This window comes from Pectinophora gossypiella, chromosome 26 (assembly GCF_024362695.1).
Source record: "Pectinophora gossypiella chromosome 26, ilPecGoss1.1, whole genome shotgun sequence".
In the NCBI taxonomy this organism is placed as follows: Eukaryota; Metazoa; Arthropoda; class Insecta; order Lepidoptera; family Gelechiidae; genus Pectinophora; species Pectinophora gossypiella.
In genome coordinates, this window is record NC_065429.1 from 2,695,103 (window position 1) to 2,714,461 (window position 19,359).

Genomic DNA, 19,359 nt, shown 5'->3' on the forward strand with positions numbered 1-19,359 from the left:
ATAGGTACGAATTTGTATAAAAAAAGCCTATTTGTTATAAGTATATACACTGTATGTATTCAATAACAATTAGTATTGATTTCATTTTTAAGCAAAATATAAATAACTATATGACTACTTTTACGATGTTTTATTTCATACTTATAAAAACACAACTAAGAAAATCGATGAATAATTGAACAATGTGTTCATGTAATATGATTGTTATGAACTAAACAGCTTAAGGTCCCGTTGCATTGAAGGCACACACACCATTGGTGTGTCTATACGAACTAGGTATGTTCCATACACTGCTGTAAAGTAAAGTAGTCCTAAAAGCGAATTTTCACACCCCACCTGCTTTCACTGTGATTAGACATTTAAGCTGCCTTTCATTGAATAAACATAAAAACTCAAAAAGTGTGAAATTGTTAGACAATCATAGCAAATAACTTTGAGCGTGATTACCACGAGAATAAGTCATGAGCTGTACATCTCACGACTCGTTTCTGGATTTCTTTTAAGTTACACATAAAAGTAAGTTATAGATATTTATTTTATCTATTTTCTATTTATTTATTTTTCAATAAAGTAAATATGTGGTATATTAAACACTAATATTCCATGCATAATCACTTAGTCACTATATTCCAATTGCATATAAAAGTAAAATCGATTTGTTCATACAACACTTTTCGGAGCTTTCAAGCTAAATATCTTGAAAACGTGACGCTTTAGAGCATAGGTTCATTAAAGCTTTTTTGTGCAGAAAAGTGCCCCCTATCGATATGCACAGGTTTCATCGTGCGCCGCAGTTTTAAAAAATCCGCTAGGTGGCGCCACCAGGCTATGCCAGCCTCCATAGTGAAATGTTCAATGCCCTTTGTATTCAATTACACAGTTAAAATCAGCTAATTTCTAAATACATAGGCAATTTTTACTTCTTCAGAAGGTACATATTTTAAATAAAAAAAAATTCAGAACGTTTCGAAGGAATTTAAAAAAATAAATTCAAATATTACTTCTCATTCAACAGACAATAACGAACATACTACTTATTAAGGCGAGTTTCTCTTCATCGTTTCTGTTAACAACAAAGCTAATAAATCAGTAGATCTATTCTGTAATGTTTGACAGCTTCGGTTGATAACTGAGATCTGTCAAAAATATTTTTTAAGTATGTATCAAAGATAAACTTGTAGAAAGGCAAGTTCATCCGTGATGACATTAATTTAACTTTAATTTTTGACAGATCTCAGTGGTCTACGCTGAAAACTTTACAATATAGTCCTGCAGACCTTAGAAATAGTCTAAAATGTTTTTATTTAAACCTCTTCATTTTTTGTGGAACATCGTGTGAACATGAGAAAGGTCTGATAATTTCACCATATGTGGTTTTGTTTCACGAAGCTAGCGACTATCGTTATATTTTGATACGTGTCAATTCTAGCCGACCGAACATAATTTTAATTCAATTTGACAGTTCTAAAACTAGCGCTATATCTTCCTTACATTGGTGCTAATTCCTGTAAATACCATCTAATTTTATTTTAAGTTATATCTGTCATTTTCTTATCCGCCGAAAAGGAAAGGGACGGGTAATCGACAAGCATAAAATTTATGGAACACACGTCAATTTTAAGCTCAAATCTAAACCAACCGTCTAAAAATTTTACATCTGTCAATAACCCGACACATTCATTTACTCATTCTTCCTAAAATTAAGAGCTGTGAATCATCCGTCCCTTTCCTTTTCGACGGATATGAAAATGACGGATATAACTTAAAATAAAATTAGGCGGTGTCTCCAGGAATCGGGGCCATTATCTACCTACACCCCATTAAAAATAGCTTGATTAGAATAACAGCAAAACAAAAAGATGTTATAGGTACTGCCTAGTGCGAAACTATTTTTAACGAGGTATAAGCGATGGATGGTACTATTTTTAGAGCTGCAAAACCAAAATATAATTATTTTTTGTCGCCAGTAGATAATTCACAACGACTCGCGCGAAGCGAATATGCACCCAGAATTGTATCTATCATAGAATCAGAGTTCTAATTAATCTAATTTTTCAACGACCGCGAACTAGAAATCGCGTGGAGTAGAAATTAGAACTGTAATTCTACAAACATTAAGGGCGCATTTAATCGATTCGCGGCGCTCTATGTAAATTGTTCTTAAGAGCGCCAAGACACATTATATCTTTTCAAGTTATCGGACCCTTGAGTATACTTCGACCATCGATAGGCGTTCGTGTCATAGTTAAACAAACAAACGCATTTCGATAGTCGAATCAGCCGGGTATCCGGTGAAAAAATCTAACATGTATTGTCGTTCTAAGTCACTAATATAAATGGCCTAATAACCACTGACATACTATAAACAAATAGTGACGTCATTACGCCGATTGCGACTAAATTCGCATCTTGACACGCCGTCGCTTAGTGACAAGATGCGCGGACACTTTTTTTCAGGGATTGGTAGTCTATTTGTTTATATAAGAGGTCAATGCTAGTAAGAAACTAGACTTTGACATTCACAGCTTACAAATAATATTGCTATTTTCAAAAATCATCTATTGATCATTTTTATTGGTCATCGACTAAATGTCAAAATCTGTCGCGACACTTTTACCATTTTATGAGTATTCGTTATGTCTAGCCTACGGTAACTTAAATATTTTAAATAGCCAAAATAGTCGCTAGGTTCAAAGTGCTTACTCTTATTCTTGTTTGACATTGTAAAAATAATTCTAAAACTGTAGCATTCGCCATTGGCGTGGAAAAAGTAGCAATACTAGATAGTTTTATCGATTTTATCAGCAGACATATCCATAGTTTGGCTTTTTAGGTTAAAATTATCGATAGTTTGATTACACGCGTATATTAGTACTAGTGTTGTGAAACTATCAATAAAATCTTCTATAAAACATCCTATCGATAGGCCTATCGATATATTTTTGAATTAATTATAGAATATATTTTTTTATGTCAACCAAGAACACGAGCTCAGAGGAGTGTCGACGCGGCCAATCTCAACAAGCATTTAGCTTGTGTTAGTAAAAAAAACTGGTGCAAAGTTAAAAATACAAACAATACTATGGATAAACCTTATCGTCTCAACGGTATTATCCATCTTAATATGTCGCCAAAGAACAGGTTTTTAATATAGTAGGTTTTTTTTTCAAGGGCATCATTGTCTTGTCTGTCGCCATTTTTATGTTAAAAACTTTTCCTTGGCGCATAGTACATGCTGTTATTTAGTATTACATACGTTAGTCTTTACAGAAGCAATTTTGAAGTGGTCTTCACAATAACGAGTACTAAATTAACACTGAAATTATGTCGCAAAATAACTTGAAATAAATATTTTCTTAATTCTTTTTGAGATAATTCAAAACCCGTTTTCTTTTAAATAAAACGAACATTAAAATATCCGCAGATGTGTAAACCACTTAACATAAGTGTCAAGATATGTTAAAAATCTAATTGACTATAAATACGATATTACCTACGCTAATCCTCGTAAACTTACATACTGTAGTTTACTTAAAATATTATACATTGCTTGGTCTTACATATTATTGAGATTTTAAAGAAAGAAACATTTTATTATGCATTTATTTGTGACAAGAAATCTGCATCGTAATTTTAAGAAAAAAGACATATTATTTTCGCTGCCAAAAGGCATATTTTATCTTATCTTTTACATTTTTTTTTGTTACGAAATGGCTAAGTAAAAAAGTAAGTAAGTAATCAAAAACCAAGCAATGTAATTTAAGTAACGTATGCAAATCATTGCGAGAATTAACCAGTAAGTTGGAATAGCTAATGTTTTTACTATAGTTAATATGCGTGATATGCAATGTAGAAACGTGGAGGAAGAATATTTTAAATAGTTTTTAATCTGTGTTGAAATATAGTTTTTTATTCACCTTTTAATCAATTTCAAAAGTCGAACTGTAGCGACCATTTTGACATTTTAAAAAAGAAAATAATCGACCAATCACAACCGTTGTTTTATCACGTGATCACTCGTTTTGGCCAGTATCATGAAATTCGATGATGGCGCTCGGAAAACAAAAAATATATTTCAACACTACAATGTATCCTTAAAAGTAGTAATAATTTTAGTATTAAATTCAAGCAATAAGGATTACTTAGGACTTAAGTATCTAAATAAGATAGGTTCAAGTTAGCTGTAACGTAAGCATATTAATGTGTACGTAGTTTAATAATAATTCATTATTACTATGTATTTATTTTTTTAGTCTTGTCTTTTTATGGTTGTTTATTATAAAAATAACACACTTCAGTCCGCGTAGCATCCTGTCCGTATATCGCACGCAACGCGATAAAGGAGCCAATGAAATGTCAATTTCACTTATGTGTTACGTAGCCAATTGAGTTGGCTCGTTCACGGCGTCGCTCGACGAATCCGAGCAGCACGTTACGGCCACTGTCATTTATAACACAAATATTAAAGCCATACGACCATGTAGTCAAAAATAGAGTTGTCTGACAGTTTATTAGATAGTCGATATTTAAAAGTTACAATATCGACAGCAACTATTTCCAACTCTTTTTGACTATCGAACAAAGACTGGGACACGACAAGTGATGACAATAATTCACGAAAACTTTATACATTAAACAAAGCTTTTCGATGATTTTATTTAACAATATAACAAAACTGTATTTCGTAATAGTAACAGCTAACTCAAACAAACCCAAGAAAAGATCTATGAAGTAGTAATGTTGCCATTGTCATTTCACATGATTATTTCAGACACAAATAGGAAATTATTTAAATTAATCATTGCATTTATTTTCATTTTATTAGACGTGACTTTATTGTAGGTTTGCCTTCACTACTTGGCCGGAAAGGAAACCGTTATTAATACTTATCAAGATATTTTTCTTAGTTATGGTTTGACTTTTTCAATACCTACTCATATTATTTTCATTTGTAATTAAATAGAAACCATAACAACATTGCAAAACAAATATGGATGCAATGATCTTTAAAAACAAGACTAACTGTCTATTTGGGCGATATCTGTCAACCCTTAGATTGTAAATTCAATGACCATCTCTGTTAAAGAAATAAATATTTCTAATTATTTTTTCAAAGATCGAACTGAGTGGATTAAGATTGAACTCCCAGAAACCCCTGACATAATTCATGCAACGACTACATACTTAAGCATATAGGTCGAGTTATTAACATGAAGCATGGATCATCGTACTTTCGGATGATTGGGTGACCAATCAATGTCCTAACCAATCTAGGTATAATTAAACAACAATTTTAAAACATTACCACTTCACAGTCCTTTTGGGTGAAAAGACCCCTTTTCCTTATTATTCGCAGCATTCCAAGGTGTCATATGGCCGATGAGAAGCCTACAGTGCATCAACATGCCAAAACCTTGCACCATGAGATTACTAACCTTAATAATTAATTATAATTTGATAAAAAAATAGTCAATGATCGTTACACATGCAACGGGATCGCCGGCGGCCATTTTCTTTTTAAAAAGGAAGATATTTTTCTATCGTTAATTAATAAATAAATACCTAAAATGAGATGAATTGGGGCTCGTCGATATAGTATCGATTTTTTGGGCAGCACTGGTTTTAAAAGGTAACTGATATTAGACCATGTACCAGAGTAAGACGTGTAAAACAAAAATCTCGTTATTATAAATATACGAAGAGACTGTAAAAGTAGTGTTTCTCCAACAAAGCGACGACGACATTTTCTACGTGACGCGTATGTACACAAGGTGTTAGTGACATCGTAACGAATACTGACGGGGATGATTCAGCTCATGATTCTGAGTTAATAAGTGGTATTTTCAGCCGAAATAATCATGAAAATGTAAGTATTTTGTTCAATTACTTTCAGATCCATACTTTTACGACGGAAAACTCCACCAGATATCAATTCAGAATCATGATCTGAATCATCCCTCAAAGTTTTCGTTACGATGTCACTAACACCCTGAATACTCTATTTTATCTGGTAATATTCGGGTCGCAAGCAAAAACAGCACATTTTTTTTATTGTTTGTTTTTAAACTAAAGAAAAAGTGTATGACTACTTCGTTGGAATAAATAAGTTATTTCGGATATCACATTTTGTAAAAAATAATTTGTGAGCTGGATGAATTTGAGTGGTTACAAATATTTTCTTTTTAAAAGGAGTATGGCCGCCCATCATTGTCCAAATTAATCTCAACATACGTGATTTCTACAAGTTTCTAAGATTATCAGTAAATAACAAGTATATAGGAAGATTTGAAACTGATATAGTAGGGTTTTCTATACCTAATATTAATAATATAATTCTTTACATACAATTTATTTTTATTTTTAATCTGGCTAAGCTTTGCACTCATTGGTTAATTATATTATAATATACCTTATTCAATATGGCGATATAAGAAAAACCGTACGCCTATCTCTAAAATATTATAAAAAATAAAAATAATAATTTTAATTAAATCCCTATACAATTTTATTGCTGGTGACTACCTAATGTTGTCTTCGTGTTTGAATAATATTTCTATGCGTCTATAATTGGCCAGCACACGAAAGTTTGTTTTAAAATGGCGCCGCAAGGAGCACTCTTTTTGCGAGCTATCGAACTGACGTCTAATATCACTTTGTTTCAACATTTTGCAGCGTCAGTTTTGAGAGCGTAAATATGAAATAAAAATATCGATCTGCGAATAAGCACATTTTTCCCTGCTTTGCAATCTTTGAGTGCAATTATTTTTACTGTTTTAATTTAACATTTTAACGGAAATGGTGCATAAAATCTTTGTGATTTAGTGCATATTTTAATCTATAAAACAGTTTTCTATTTAATCGATAATATTGTTGCCCAACATTAATGAATTTTGCTACATTTCAGGTCCATTAGATCGATAACATCGATAGTGAGCTATCGATAATTTGGCATCTCTAATTTAGAGACAAAGTTAATGATCTACTAAACATCACGTGCCTATTCAAAATTAATAAAAAAAAAACCGCAATAAAGCTGTTTCCCATTATAAGAAAAAATAAACCAAAACAATATTTGTATTTGCATTAAACACTACATCGATATTTTTTTCTCATAAAAAGATCGATATTTCTTTTTCAATTTCTATTCATTATAATTCGTGTCCAGCCATTATTAAATTAAAAACTAAAAAATACTTATTATATCTTCTGTTCGCACACCTAACAATAAAATAACGATTATAACTTTTATACAATAACGATTAATATTACTTGGTGTTTCTTTAGTTTAAAATTATTTATTACCGCTAGTAACACTAAATATATCGTTCCGTCCCCTTGCACACAACTTCGATCTAGCTATCTCGTTCTACACTTTACTAACCTAAGTAACCCACACACTCAAAAAAACTTGTAAAAATATTATTTGGTTATTTTAAGGCTGTTTGTGATATTTTTTTACCGTTGGCTGAATAAAAAACTTTCATTGCTTTATGATTTTAAATTCTGAATACTTACTTGCTCAATTTTCTTTTTTGATTAATTTTGTAATTCGAAAAACATTTTGATAATTTTTTGCTCGTATAGGTAACACAACCGATTATATTTTGATTCTTATAAAGTAATTTTGCAGCAAATCTTCATTGACCTAAACTTATTTTATTCATGTTATTTATATTCTTAGTCGATTCACGCAGGTTCATTCTTAACCAAACTTTATCAAAAGCAGTCCAGTGGTCGGTATTATTATCTTTTATTAATATATTTTCCTTAGATCAGTAGTTACTATTTTGAAAAAAGGCTTCCGTGGCGTCCAAGCTATTTTATTATGTAAGTAAGTATATTTTATATTTTTATTGTTTTATTTACAGACTAAAGCAAAATGAGAGTGATCACGGCAAACTGTTTTTTTTTTAATTCAAATGCTTTTTTTTACTAGGAGTGTTTTAAATACAGCAATAGGTAGTTACTTATGAAATAGGAGCCTAATTTTTGTATACCTTATTTTACAAACGAACAAACCAACAGCCTTTATTTATATTATTAGAATCTCTTGTCTATACTACTCGGCAGTACTCGCTAGTTCTTTTCGAATCATTTTTTTTCTATCTAAAGTGTCCCACATCTATAAAATGTGCATCTAGGAGCGAATTCTAATGGCCTAAATTGGACCAATCATAAAGCAGCAAAGTCACAGCTTTTGTAATCGATCGATTCATCGATGACGATATCGATAAACTCTACTCGCGCATCACTATGTGACTGAGCAATATGTACAGGCTAATTTCATCAATAAATGGAAAACTCCTTTGTTTTATAGCTAGATTAAGACTAAGTTAGTAATTTAGAGCAAAAAATGCCGCAAACATGAGAGTTGCTTTAAGATGAAAAACGGGAGTCTAGCTTTTACAATACTAAGTTGAAAGAGTTTTTCACAGCGCTCATATGCCAATATTTGTTAATTCTATGACCTATTTTTTTTTTCACTTCATTTGTCTTTGAGATGTACTTACCCACAAAATAGACTAGTAAACTAAATTTTACGCTAAGTACCTTGACGTGGGACAGTCAGTTATTTTGACATTTACCTCAATAGACAAAATTAAATGTGTAGCAAATATTTGAAACATTAATCTGAGGGATAAATTGACTATTGAATACATTTGTGTAGATTAGGCAAATCGTCGAATAGAGTGAACCGAAAATTCCTAAATTTACGCTATCTGTATTATTTACTTGAAAAATTCACAAAAATAAAATAAAATCCAAAATCTGACTCGGACGGGACTCGAATGGGAATTATAAATTCATTTAAAACGGGCGATAAAAAGTGTTTATACTTAGTATTGTAAAAACCAAACGCCAATTCTAAGCTACATCTACGCTGGACGAAGAAAGGTTAAATCTCGTTCTATCTTATCGCCACACTCAAGTCGATCGATTTTGTTCAATCGATTATCGACACTTGCACATCACTAACGCCTGTTTATTAGTTACGTCCATGCATCGATTATCGATATCGATGAATATTTTTTAAAATAATTCTGACGAGTTTATCAGTATTAGACGTGTATTATGACCTAATTTCGTGTTGGTAAAACTATATGACGTATAAAGTTACAAGTTTACAGTTTAAGTTACAAATAATGTCGATTTTGTTGTATAAAACATTATTACATAACTAATTTAATGGATTGTGAAAAATATTCTTTTTTTATTTGGACACAGTCCCGTTGTTTCACCGATAACATCGACACCGACAATATCACAGAACTGTGTAAAAAACAAACTAAAAAGACGAAATCAAAATCCATCAAGACAGTTTGAAAACTATTTCCCGCGCGTTTTTGACGTCTAATATCGATAAACCTCAGTATAAAATTCGACACGACGCGTCATGTAACGTCATGACGTAAAACATCGAAAGAAAACCGATCGACTGGATCATGTGGCCACTAGCGTCCTACTTCACCTGAAGCATGCGCATGCGACCAACGCTAGTGCTGCGACCAAGGCTAGTGATGTGCCGGTTGTCGACGCTGTGTTACACATGTCCTCCTCACAAAAGCACATATGGCCATTGCCAGTACTTTCCATCATGCATACGTGGTCCACCATAAAGAGGTTTATTTGGAGTTGTGAAGTACAGGTGCGGCGAACAACCTCGTACGCTGAAATTAGAAAAAAAATAATTAGAAATCATGAATTAAACATAGGTCCTCCATCCTCTAGTTAGTAAGTAACTTGTAATTTATACCTATAACGGCCTCCGTGGTCTAGTGGTTGAGCGTTGGGCTCACGATCCGGAGGACCTGAGTTCGATCCCCGGTGGGGACATATCACAAAAATTACTTTGTGGTCCCTAGTTTGGTTAGGACATTACAGGCTGATCACCTGATTGTCCGAAAGTAAGACGATCCGTGCTTCGGAAGGCACGTTAAGCCGTTGGTCCCGGTTACTACTTACTGATGTAAGTACGTAGTCATTATATGAGTCATGTCAGGGGCCTTTGGCGGCTCAATAGTAACCCTGACACCAGGGTTGTTGAGATTGGTAATTCACCTCACAACCCACACGATAGAAGAAGAATTTATACCTATATTGATTTAAAAGATGTGTTGCTGTTGCAGTTTCTTGTCATTTCTTCTTCACACCCATAACACCTTGCGAAATGACGTAGATTAAAAAAAATTACATTAACGTTGACATTAATTACGTTGAATAAATTATTCTGATTTTAACAGATTCCGTGGCCTAGTGGTTTGAGCCTTGGGCTCATGATCTGGAGGTCCGGGTTCGATTCCCGATAAATTATATAGGGGACACTGTCGAAAATCACTTCGTGAGACTATCCTTCGTTTGGCTAGGACAATGCAGGCTGAATCAATTCAATTCTTTATTCATAATATACGTCATCAAATATTTCCATGAGTAGGTACACATTATATAAAATCACCTGGTTGTCCGAAAAACTAAGATGATTCCGTGCTTTGGAAGGCACGTTAAGCCGTTGGTCCCGGGTTACTAGCCCAAATGTCTCCATCAACCCGCAGTGGAGCAGTGTGGTACTCCATACCCCCACCGGTTGATTCATACATAAACAGCCCATTTACGTCCCACTTCTGGGCACAAGGCTCAATCAACCGGAGGAGATATGGAGCATACTCCACGCTGCTCCACTGCGGGTTGATGGTTTGGGTGGAGTTTATGTACGTATGTAAAAAAATGATAACCTCTTTCTTTATTGAAGTCACTTCGTCTTTTTTAAGTCGGTTAAAGAACACTCACGGCTCTTGGAGTATCGCACCATCTTCACGCAGCACCCGTTGCAAGTTTGTAGAGGAGGTTGATCGCGAGGTAGTGCAGTGTAGTTGAAGGGGTCCTTACACCGATAGTCTGTCCAGCTGTCACACTCATAGCAGTAGATCGTTCGAGCTGTGGGCCAGAAATTAAATCAAAAAGTCAGACGGAGCGAAATCGATCGATTAGGAACATCACTAATTTTACTACTAATGTCACATTTGACAGTTCTATCTCCCGCCGTGCATTGAACGATGATCGGCATCAAAATAATCGTTTATTGTATTTGAACTTATCCTCTGTGCCTACCTTAGTTAGGAGTTAGCCTTTGTTCCCACTAGTTCGATTCATTAGTTCGATCGTCGGACTAGTGAGAATTTTTTTTCTCATTAGTTCGACCGTCGAACTAGTGAGCATTTCTTTTCTCATTTGTTCGACCGTCGAACCAATTTAAATTTAAAAATAGTTCTACCACATTTCAATGTTTTACTAATTTCGTAATAAAATAAAAAACGCTTGGTTCGTTATAAAATATATATTCGTGTACATCTATAGGATATCTTAGATCTTCTTTCTTATCGTGTGGGTTGTAAGATTGATGACCAATCTTACAGACCCTGGTGTCAGAGTTATAGAGCCGCCAAAGGCCTCTGACGTGGCTCGTAACGACTACCTCCATAGATAGTAACCGGGACCATCGGCTTAACGTGCCTTCCGAAGCACGGAATCGTCTTATTTTTCGGACAATCTGGTGGCCCGCAATGTCCTAACCAAACCGGGAAAGTCTCACAAAGTAGTTTTTAAAAAACTGTTTCCCACCCGGGAATCGAACCCAGGACCTCCGGATCGAGAGACCAATGCTCTAACCACTAGACCACGGAGGCTGTCTTAGATCGAATACATATTTAAAAAAACTTATAAATTATAAGCTGGCTTCCTAACAAAGTAAATAAACAATACATATAGATTACACAAATCATCGTCATATCACCCGGAAGTTGTCTACTGCACATTTCCTTAAATGCATCTATACCTACATCGCCTAGGTATGTGCATTATACATTATAAACATTTATTTATTTATTTGGAACACCTACATATTTAACTGCAGAAGGAGTGTGGTAATAGATTTTATTTTCATTTTGAGGGTAGATGCTTTTTTAGCCTGTTTAACTATGCGATATGATGTATTGCACTAGTCATGCGCTGCAGTGATAACGTTTTATTTATTGGTGCCTGTTTAGTTTACTGTTTATTTTTTCGGAATGACGTCTAAAGAATTGAAAATTATTAAAAGTGGTCGAGGAAGGTTTCTGCAATTAGAGGGATATCAATATTACTCAATGGTTTGGTTTGGACATTGCGGGCCACCAGATTGTCCGAAAAATAAGACGATTCCGTGCTTCGGAAGGCACGTTAAGCCGATGGTCCCGGTTACTATCTATGGAGGTAGTCGTTACGAGCCACGTCAGAGGCCTTTGGCGGCTCTATAACTCTGACACCAGGGTCTGTAAGATTGGTCATCAATCTTACAACCCACACGATAAGAAAGAAGATCTAAGATATCCTATAGATGTACACGAATATATATTTTATAACGAACCAAGCGTTTTTTATTTTATTACGAAATTAGTAAAACATTGAAATGTGGTAGAACTATTTTTAAATTTAAATTGGTTCGACGGTCGAACAAATGAGAAAAGAAATGCTCACTAGTTCGACGGTCGAACTAATGAGAAAAAAAATTCTCACTAGTCCGACGATCGAACTAATGAATCGAACTAGTGGGAACAAAGGTTTTATTTAAATACATAGAAAACATCCGTGGTTCAGTGGTTAGAGCGTTAGGCTCACATTGTGGAGGTACGATTCCCGATGACATTATCGAAATCACTTTGTGAGACTGTCCTTTGTTTGACTGGACATTGCAGGCTTGAATCACCTGATTGACCAAAAAAGAAAGACGATTCCGTGCTTCGGAAGGCACGTTAAGCCGTTGGTCCAAACACCACCAACCCGCAATGGAGCAGCGTGGTGGAGTATGCTCCATATCCCCTTCGGTTGATTGAGGGTAGGCTTCTGCCCGGTAGTGGGATGTGTATAGGCTGTTTATGTACGTATGCAACCTAATACTTATTGTTTCCTCTAGTTATGAAATAACTTGTAATAATATGCCTACATTGATTTCAAAGATATTTTGCTGTTGCAATTTCTTGTCATTTTCAATACTTACTCCTGTTTCTCCTCAGCCATAACACTTTGCGAAGTTAAAAAGATTCAACAACTTTTAAGTTTATCCATGATATTACGTTGAATAAATGATTCTGATTCTTAAAATCTGATCCCTAACAGGTGAGCAGAGCCACAAGGATATCCCTCCCTGTGGTTATCTATTTTTTTCACAGGGTCTGCATATCTAACCTGAAGATTTCACAAGTTCGTTTTTTTACTGAAGCGACTGCCTGTCTGACTTTCTAACCTGAAGCATAGAAATAAGGAATAATACTACGTATTGTACTTACTGCCTGAAAGAAAAACCAGTCCAATACACATGTCATATTTCCACCTCACACCTCACAGAAACAGATGTTTTATAGATATACGTAATATAAAAAATAATGCATGTTACTTACAGTCAAAATTATCATTTAGAAATATTGCTTTTTAATATCACGTAACTGATTTTACCAAAAAACTAATAAACATCGGTTATTTAAAAATGTGACAAATGCGGGGTAGTTTTGTGTAGCGATCCGCAGATGTAGTACCAGGGTAGCATAAGCTTGTAGGAGTTCTTCAACATATAGGCAGCCACTTTTGTTTAACAGCTGACAGAACATAAACATCACTTTCGCACTTGACTGTATTCTATCTTTCTGTCCTGTTCACTGACGCGAGCGCATGTTTGTGCGTAGTTTCGCTACTCAACAATAGGTGGCGTTTAGTTTAATTGTAATACACGTTCCTAGATGTCGCTAGTCCTGAAAATTTTATCTTTGTACTGATAAGAGCGTAGGGTTTTCATGACAGGGGGCATTTTTTTATTATAATTGCTGTACGTACGACGAACCGTTTTCGAGATTATATTCATTTGCTTTCGACAACCTTTCAAGTTAGTAAAATGCAGAATTATAATATATCCATCCATAGTTAGTGATATATAAACAAATATAGATCTTGATAAATGCGACGACTGCAGGTTCCTTCTCAGCGATCTGCAGATTCTATACTAGGACAGCAGAGGCTTGTAGGAGGTCGTCTGATACAGCCAGGTACCAATGTTTGACAGACCAGCTCTCAGAATAATACACATCTCTTTCGCACTGGGCCGTAAGCTATCTTCTGTCTCTGTTGTCAAATTAATCTAAAGTAATGCGGGTGGTTTAAAATTTTGTGGCTGATGTGAATCAACTCTTGACAGACTAGCTGTCAGAATAACCCATGTCTCTTTCGCACTAGGCCGTACGCTATCTTTCTGTCCTACTCACTGGCGTGAGCGCATGGTTGTGTGTAGTTCCGCTACTCTACAATAGATGGCGTTTACATTAATTATAATAAACGGTCATAGATGTCGCTAGTTTCCTTTGTTTCGTCGTTCGCTGCACAAGTCGCCTTCTATTAATGTATGAAGTCCTGGTACTCAAATGAATATTTTGGCGTTTAGCAGCGTAACTTCGTCTCTCGTTTGGGATGTGATTATTATCATCAACCACTTTACTTTACCACTGGGTTACCCAAAATGCGGCTCGTGTATATAACGACTATATAAGTACTTAAATAAATAGTCGCAAAGACCGACAGCTTTACGTGCATTCCGAAGCACGGATCCTGCTTACTCGCTGAACAATCGGGTGATTGATTAGTCTGCAATGCCAAACTCATTTTTGTGATGTGTCCCCAACGGGATTCGAACCCGGTAACTTCAAATCATGAACCCAACACTCAACCACTGGTCCACACGGCCCACCAGCAACTTATTCTATGGTTATGTCATAAGAATAATAAAATACCTTTAAAAAAAGGTTTATCAAAATAGTTTATTACTTTTCATTTTTTAATTCATAATTTGTATTTCGTTCGACGATTTTCTCTAATATTTTTTTTTATAATATTGAACAATTTTCTTATAATAACGCGATATTCGCATTCTATTTAATATCTATTTCTATGCTTTTTGTTTTTATTAATTTTGTATATTTTCGTCAGCGTAAATGAAATACTGAGAAAACGATATTCTAGTTTTAGTCCGATCACAACAAAGTGAACCCAAAATCAAACAGTTCTAGTTAGTTAGTTGGTTTCATCACAGCGATTTACAGATTTTATACTAGGATAGCAGAAGTATGTAGGAGTTTGTTAGATACAGCCGGGTACTAATATTTGTGAGACCAGCTCGCAGAACAATACACGTCTCTTTCGCACTAAGACGTAAGCTATCCTCTCTCTCTGTTATCAAATTAATGTTAACGTGGTGGGTAGTTTAAAATTTTGGTACTGTCAGCAACATTTGAGACCAACTGTCAGAACAATACACATCTCTTTCGCACTAGGGCGTTATACTATCTTTGGTCTGCTCATTGTCGTAGGCGCATGATAGTGTGTAGTACCGCTACTGAACAATAGATGTCGTTTAGTTTAATTACAATATACGTTCGTAGATGTCGCTAGTCCTGAAAATTACATCTTTAATGTATATTATTGCGTAGGGGTTCCATGAAAGGGGGCATTTTTTATTATTATAGCAAATTCAAATTCAAATTCAAAATTCAAATTCAAATTCAAATTCAAAAATATCTTTATTCAGTAGGTAACATAGTTACACTTTGAATCGTCAATTTTACATAACGAACGTCTCATCCGCCTAAAACTACTGCAGCTTCTCACAACCTGTATAGCCGGGGAAAAGAAGCTGCAAGAAAAACCTCGGCACAGGGCCCTAGACGTTCTTTAAAAAAATAAAAATAAACATAAAATATTGGTATACAATTGAGTAATTTAGCTGCCTAATATCAGTTCTCAGACAGTTAATCCCATGCATTCATATCTTCTAAATAATCACTAACTTTATAATAACCTTTTTTGTAAAGTTTTTGTTTAACTACTGTCTTAAAACAGTTGAAAGGCAAATTCTGAATGTCAATGGGAATCTTATTGTAAAAACGTATACATTGCCCCTTAAAAGATTTAGTAATCTTATGTAATCGACTGACTTGTAAAGCAAGTTTATTTTTATTCCTGGTATTAACAATGTGCCGATCGCTATTTTTTGCAAATAATCCTATATGTTTTTTTACATATATTAGGTTTTCAAAGATATATTGTGATGCCAAAGTTAAAATATTAATTTCTTTAAATTTATTTCTAAGTGACATCTTGGGTCCCAATTTGTAAATCGCCCGAATGGCTCGCTTTTGCAGAACAAAAATGCTGTTCATATCTGCAGCATGACCCCACAGCAAGATGCCGTACGACATTAGACTGTGGAAGTAGGCAAAATAAACTAATCGCGCGGTTTCTACATCGGTTATTAAACGAATTTTTTTGACCGCGAATGCTGCTGAGCTGAGCCTTTTGGACAACTTATCAATATGAGGACTCCATTGCAACTTAGCGTCCAAAGTAATTCCCAAAAATACAGCAGTATCCGTGAGGTCCAATTCCTTATTTTTTACAATAATAGAATCGAGGGGCCTACTAACATTCGATAACGTAAAATAAACATATTTTGTTTTATTTTCATTAAGTAGCAGGTTGTTTACAGTAAACCAATCCACTACCTCTGAAATGGCGTTGTTTACATCGTCAAAGGAATCTTGTCGTCTCTTTACTTTAAAAAGTAAGGAGGTATCATCTGCAAACAGCACCACCTCATGTTTTACAAGACTAGGTAGGTCGTTTATGTAAACTAGGAATAGAAATGGACCTAGAATTGAGCCCTGCGGGACGCCTATAGTGACGTTAGATCCACACGATCTGCAGCCATGCACATCAACCCTCTGAACGCGGCCACTAAGGTATGACTCCAAAAGAGCGATGGCATTATCAGTTATTCCATAGTGACGAAGTTTCGCGATCAAGATATCATGACAAACGCAATCGAAGGCTTTGGAAAGGTCGCAAAAGACACCAATAGCATCTTTGGACTCCTCCCAAGCCTGAAAAACATGATTTATTAACTCAACACCAGCATCGGTTGTTGAGCGACCCTTTGTGAAACCAAATTGTTTATTAGACATTAAATTGTTTAAATTGAAATGTTGAAGTAATTGCAGTAATAAAATTTTTCAAATATTTTACTAAGCGTGGGTAGTATAGATATTGGTCTAAAATTAGTAGGGTCAGAAGTACTACCAGCTTTAAACAATGGAATGACTTTACTGTGCTTCATTAAATCTGGAAACACACCATTGTCTACACATTTATTAAATATACATGATAGATAGGGAGCTATGCAATCAATCACGGAGTTAATGACTTTAACAGAGAGACCATGAAGATCTGCAGTCTTTTTGATTTCTAAAGATTTAAAAGCTCTTAAGACGTCCCTAGGACTCACGTGTGTAAATGTTAGTTTATCTACTTTGGACGTATCTATGTGCTCCCTTACAAGTGATTGAGCGAGTGCAGGAGATGACTTCAAGTCCTTGGTAGTCGAAAATGGAATGTCAGTAAAGAATTTTTCAAAAGCTTCAGCAACTTGCTTATCATTTGTGAGTAGTTTACCGTCAATTTGTAATTGATACTCGAGATCGCGTGCTTTGACTTTCCCAGTTTCGCTATTAATAACTTTCCAAGTCATTTTAATAATATCTGAGCTACCTTTAATTTTACTGCTAACAAACATTGCCTTCGCGGTAACGCAAACACGTTTGAAAACTTTTGAATACTGTTTTACATAGTCGTGAAAAGCTACGCTATGATTGTATGTTCTTTCTTCGTAAAGTTCATACAACCTGTTTCTACTCTTATAAATTCCTACCGTCGCCCAGCTGTACGACGAACCGTTTTCGAGATATTATTAATTATTGCTTTCAGCAACTGACCCCTTTCAGGGGCTGGTAGAAGTTACTAAAATACGGAATTATAATAATATATCCATCATCCATAGTTAGTGATTGATATACTTAAACAAATATAGCATCTTGGATAAATGCGGCGACAACGGGTTCCTTCGCAGCGATCTGCAGATTCTGTACTAGGACAGCAGAGGCTTGTAGGAGGTCGTCTGATACAGCCAGGTACCAATGTTTGACAGACCAGCTCTCAGAACAATACACATCTCTTTCGCACTGGGCCGTAAGCTATCTTCTGTCTCTGTTGTCAAATTAATCTTAAAGTAATGCGGGTGGTTTAAAATTTTGTGGCTTCACATCAACTCTTGACAGACTAGCTGTCAGAATAACCCATGTCTCTTTCGCACTAGGCCGTACGCTATCTTTCTGTCCTACTCACTGGCGTGAGCGCATGGTTGTGTGTAGTTCCGCTACTCTACAATAGATGACGTTAACATTAATTATAATAAACGGTCATAGATGTCGCTAGTTTCCTTTGTTTCGTCGTGCGCTGCACAAGTCGCCTTCTATTGATGTATGAAGTCCTGGTACTCAAATGAATATTTTGGCGTTTAGCAGCGTAACTTCGTCTCTCGTTTGGGATTAAGTATCGATCGACCTTATCAACCCTGGTGTCAGGGTTCACTATTGATTGAGCCGCCAAATGCAGCTCATGTAACCTTTACGTGCACTCCGAAGCACGGATCCTTCTTACTTGCGGAACAATCGGGTGATTGATTAGCCTGCAATGTCCAACGGGATTCAAACCCGGTAACTTCAAATCATGAACCCAACACTCAACCACTGGTCCACAGGGCCCACCAGCACTTATTCTATGGTTATGTCATAAGAATATTACTTTTATTCTATTGTTGTCAATAATTGCAGCATTAAAAAAGGTCTATCGAAATAGTTTATAACTATTTATTTTTTAATTTGTATTTCAACGGTCTTCTCTAATAGTGTTTTTTTTTATAACATTGAACAATATTCATTATTTTCGTAAGCGTAAATAAAATACTGAAAAACGATATTCTAGTTTTACTTCTTGTCCGATAACACAACAAAGTGAATCAAAATCAAACTTCTAGTTGGTTTCATCACAGCGATTTACAGATTTTATACTAGGATAGCAGAGGTATGTAGGAGGTCGTCTGATACAGCCCACAGCACTAATATTTGTGAGACCAGCTCTCAGAACAATACACGCCTCTTTCGCACTGGGCCGTAAGCTATCTTCTGTCTCTGTTGTCAAATTAATCTTTAAGTAATGCGGGTGGTTTAAAATTTTGTGGCTTCACATCAACTCTTGACAGACTAGCTGTCAGAATAACCCATGTCTCTTTCGCACTAGGCCGTACGCTATCTTTCTGTCCTACTCACTGGCGTGAGCGCATGGTTGTGTGTAGTTCCGCTACTCTACAATAGATGACGTTAACATTAATTATAATAAACGGTCATAGATGTCGCTAGTTTCCTTTGTTTCGTCGTTCGCTGTACAAGTCGCCTT

General features: G+C 35.3%; 3 protein-coding genes across 8 annotated transcripts in view; 1 reads left to right on the forward strand and 2 right to left on the reverse strand.

Moving 5' to 3' along the window:
• Positions 1-19,359, reverse strand: part of LOC126378402 (uncharacterized) — a 128,331-nt gene that overhangs the window by 58,911 nt on the left and 50,061 nt on the right. The gene's annotated exons all lie outside the window — the stretch shown is intronic.
• Positions 1-19,359, forward strand: part of LOC126378477 (aldo-keto reductase AKR2E4-like) — a 305,847-nt gene that overhangs the window by 17,180 nt on the left and 269,308 nt on the right. The window lies entirely within an intron of this gene.
• Positions 9,466-19,359, reverse strand: part of LOC126378536 (protein quiver-like) — a 112,776-nt gene continuing 102,882 nt past the window's right edge. For all 3 annotated transcript variants that reach the window (XM_050026966.1, XM_050026963.1, XM_050026962.1), the window contains 2 exons: positions 10,786-10,932; positions 9,466-9,668 (listed from right to left, as the gene is read on the reverse strand). In XM_050026966.1, coding sequence (XP_049882923.1) covers positions 9,466-9,668; positions 10,786-10,932 — 350 coding nt within the window. The remainder of the gene's footprint in view (positions 9,669-10,785; positions 10,933-19,359) is intronic.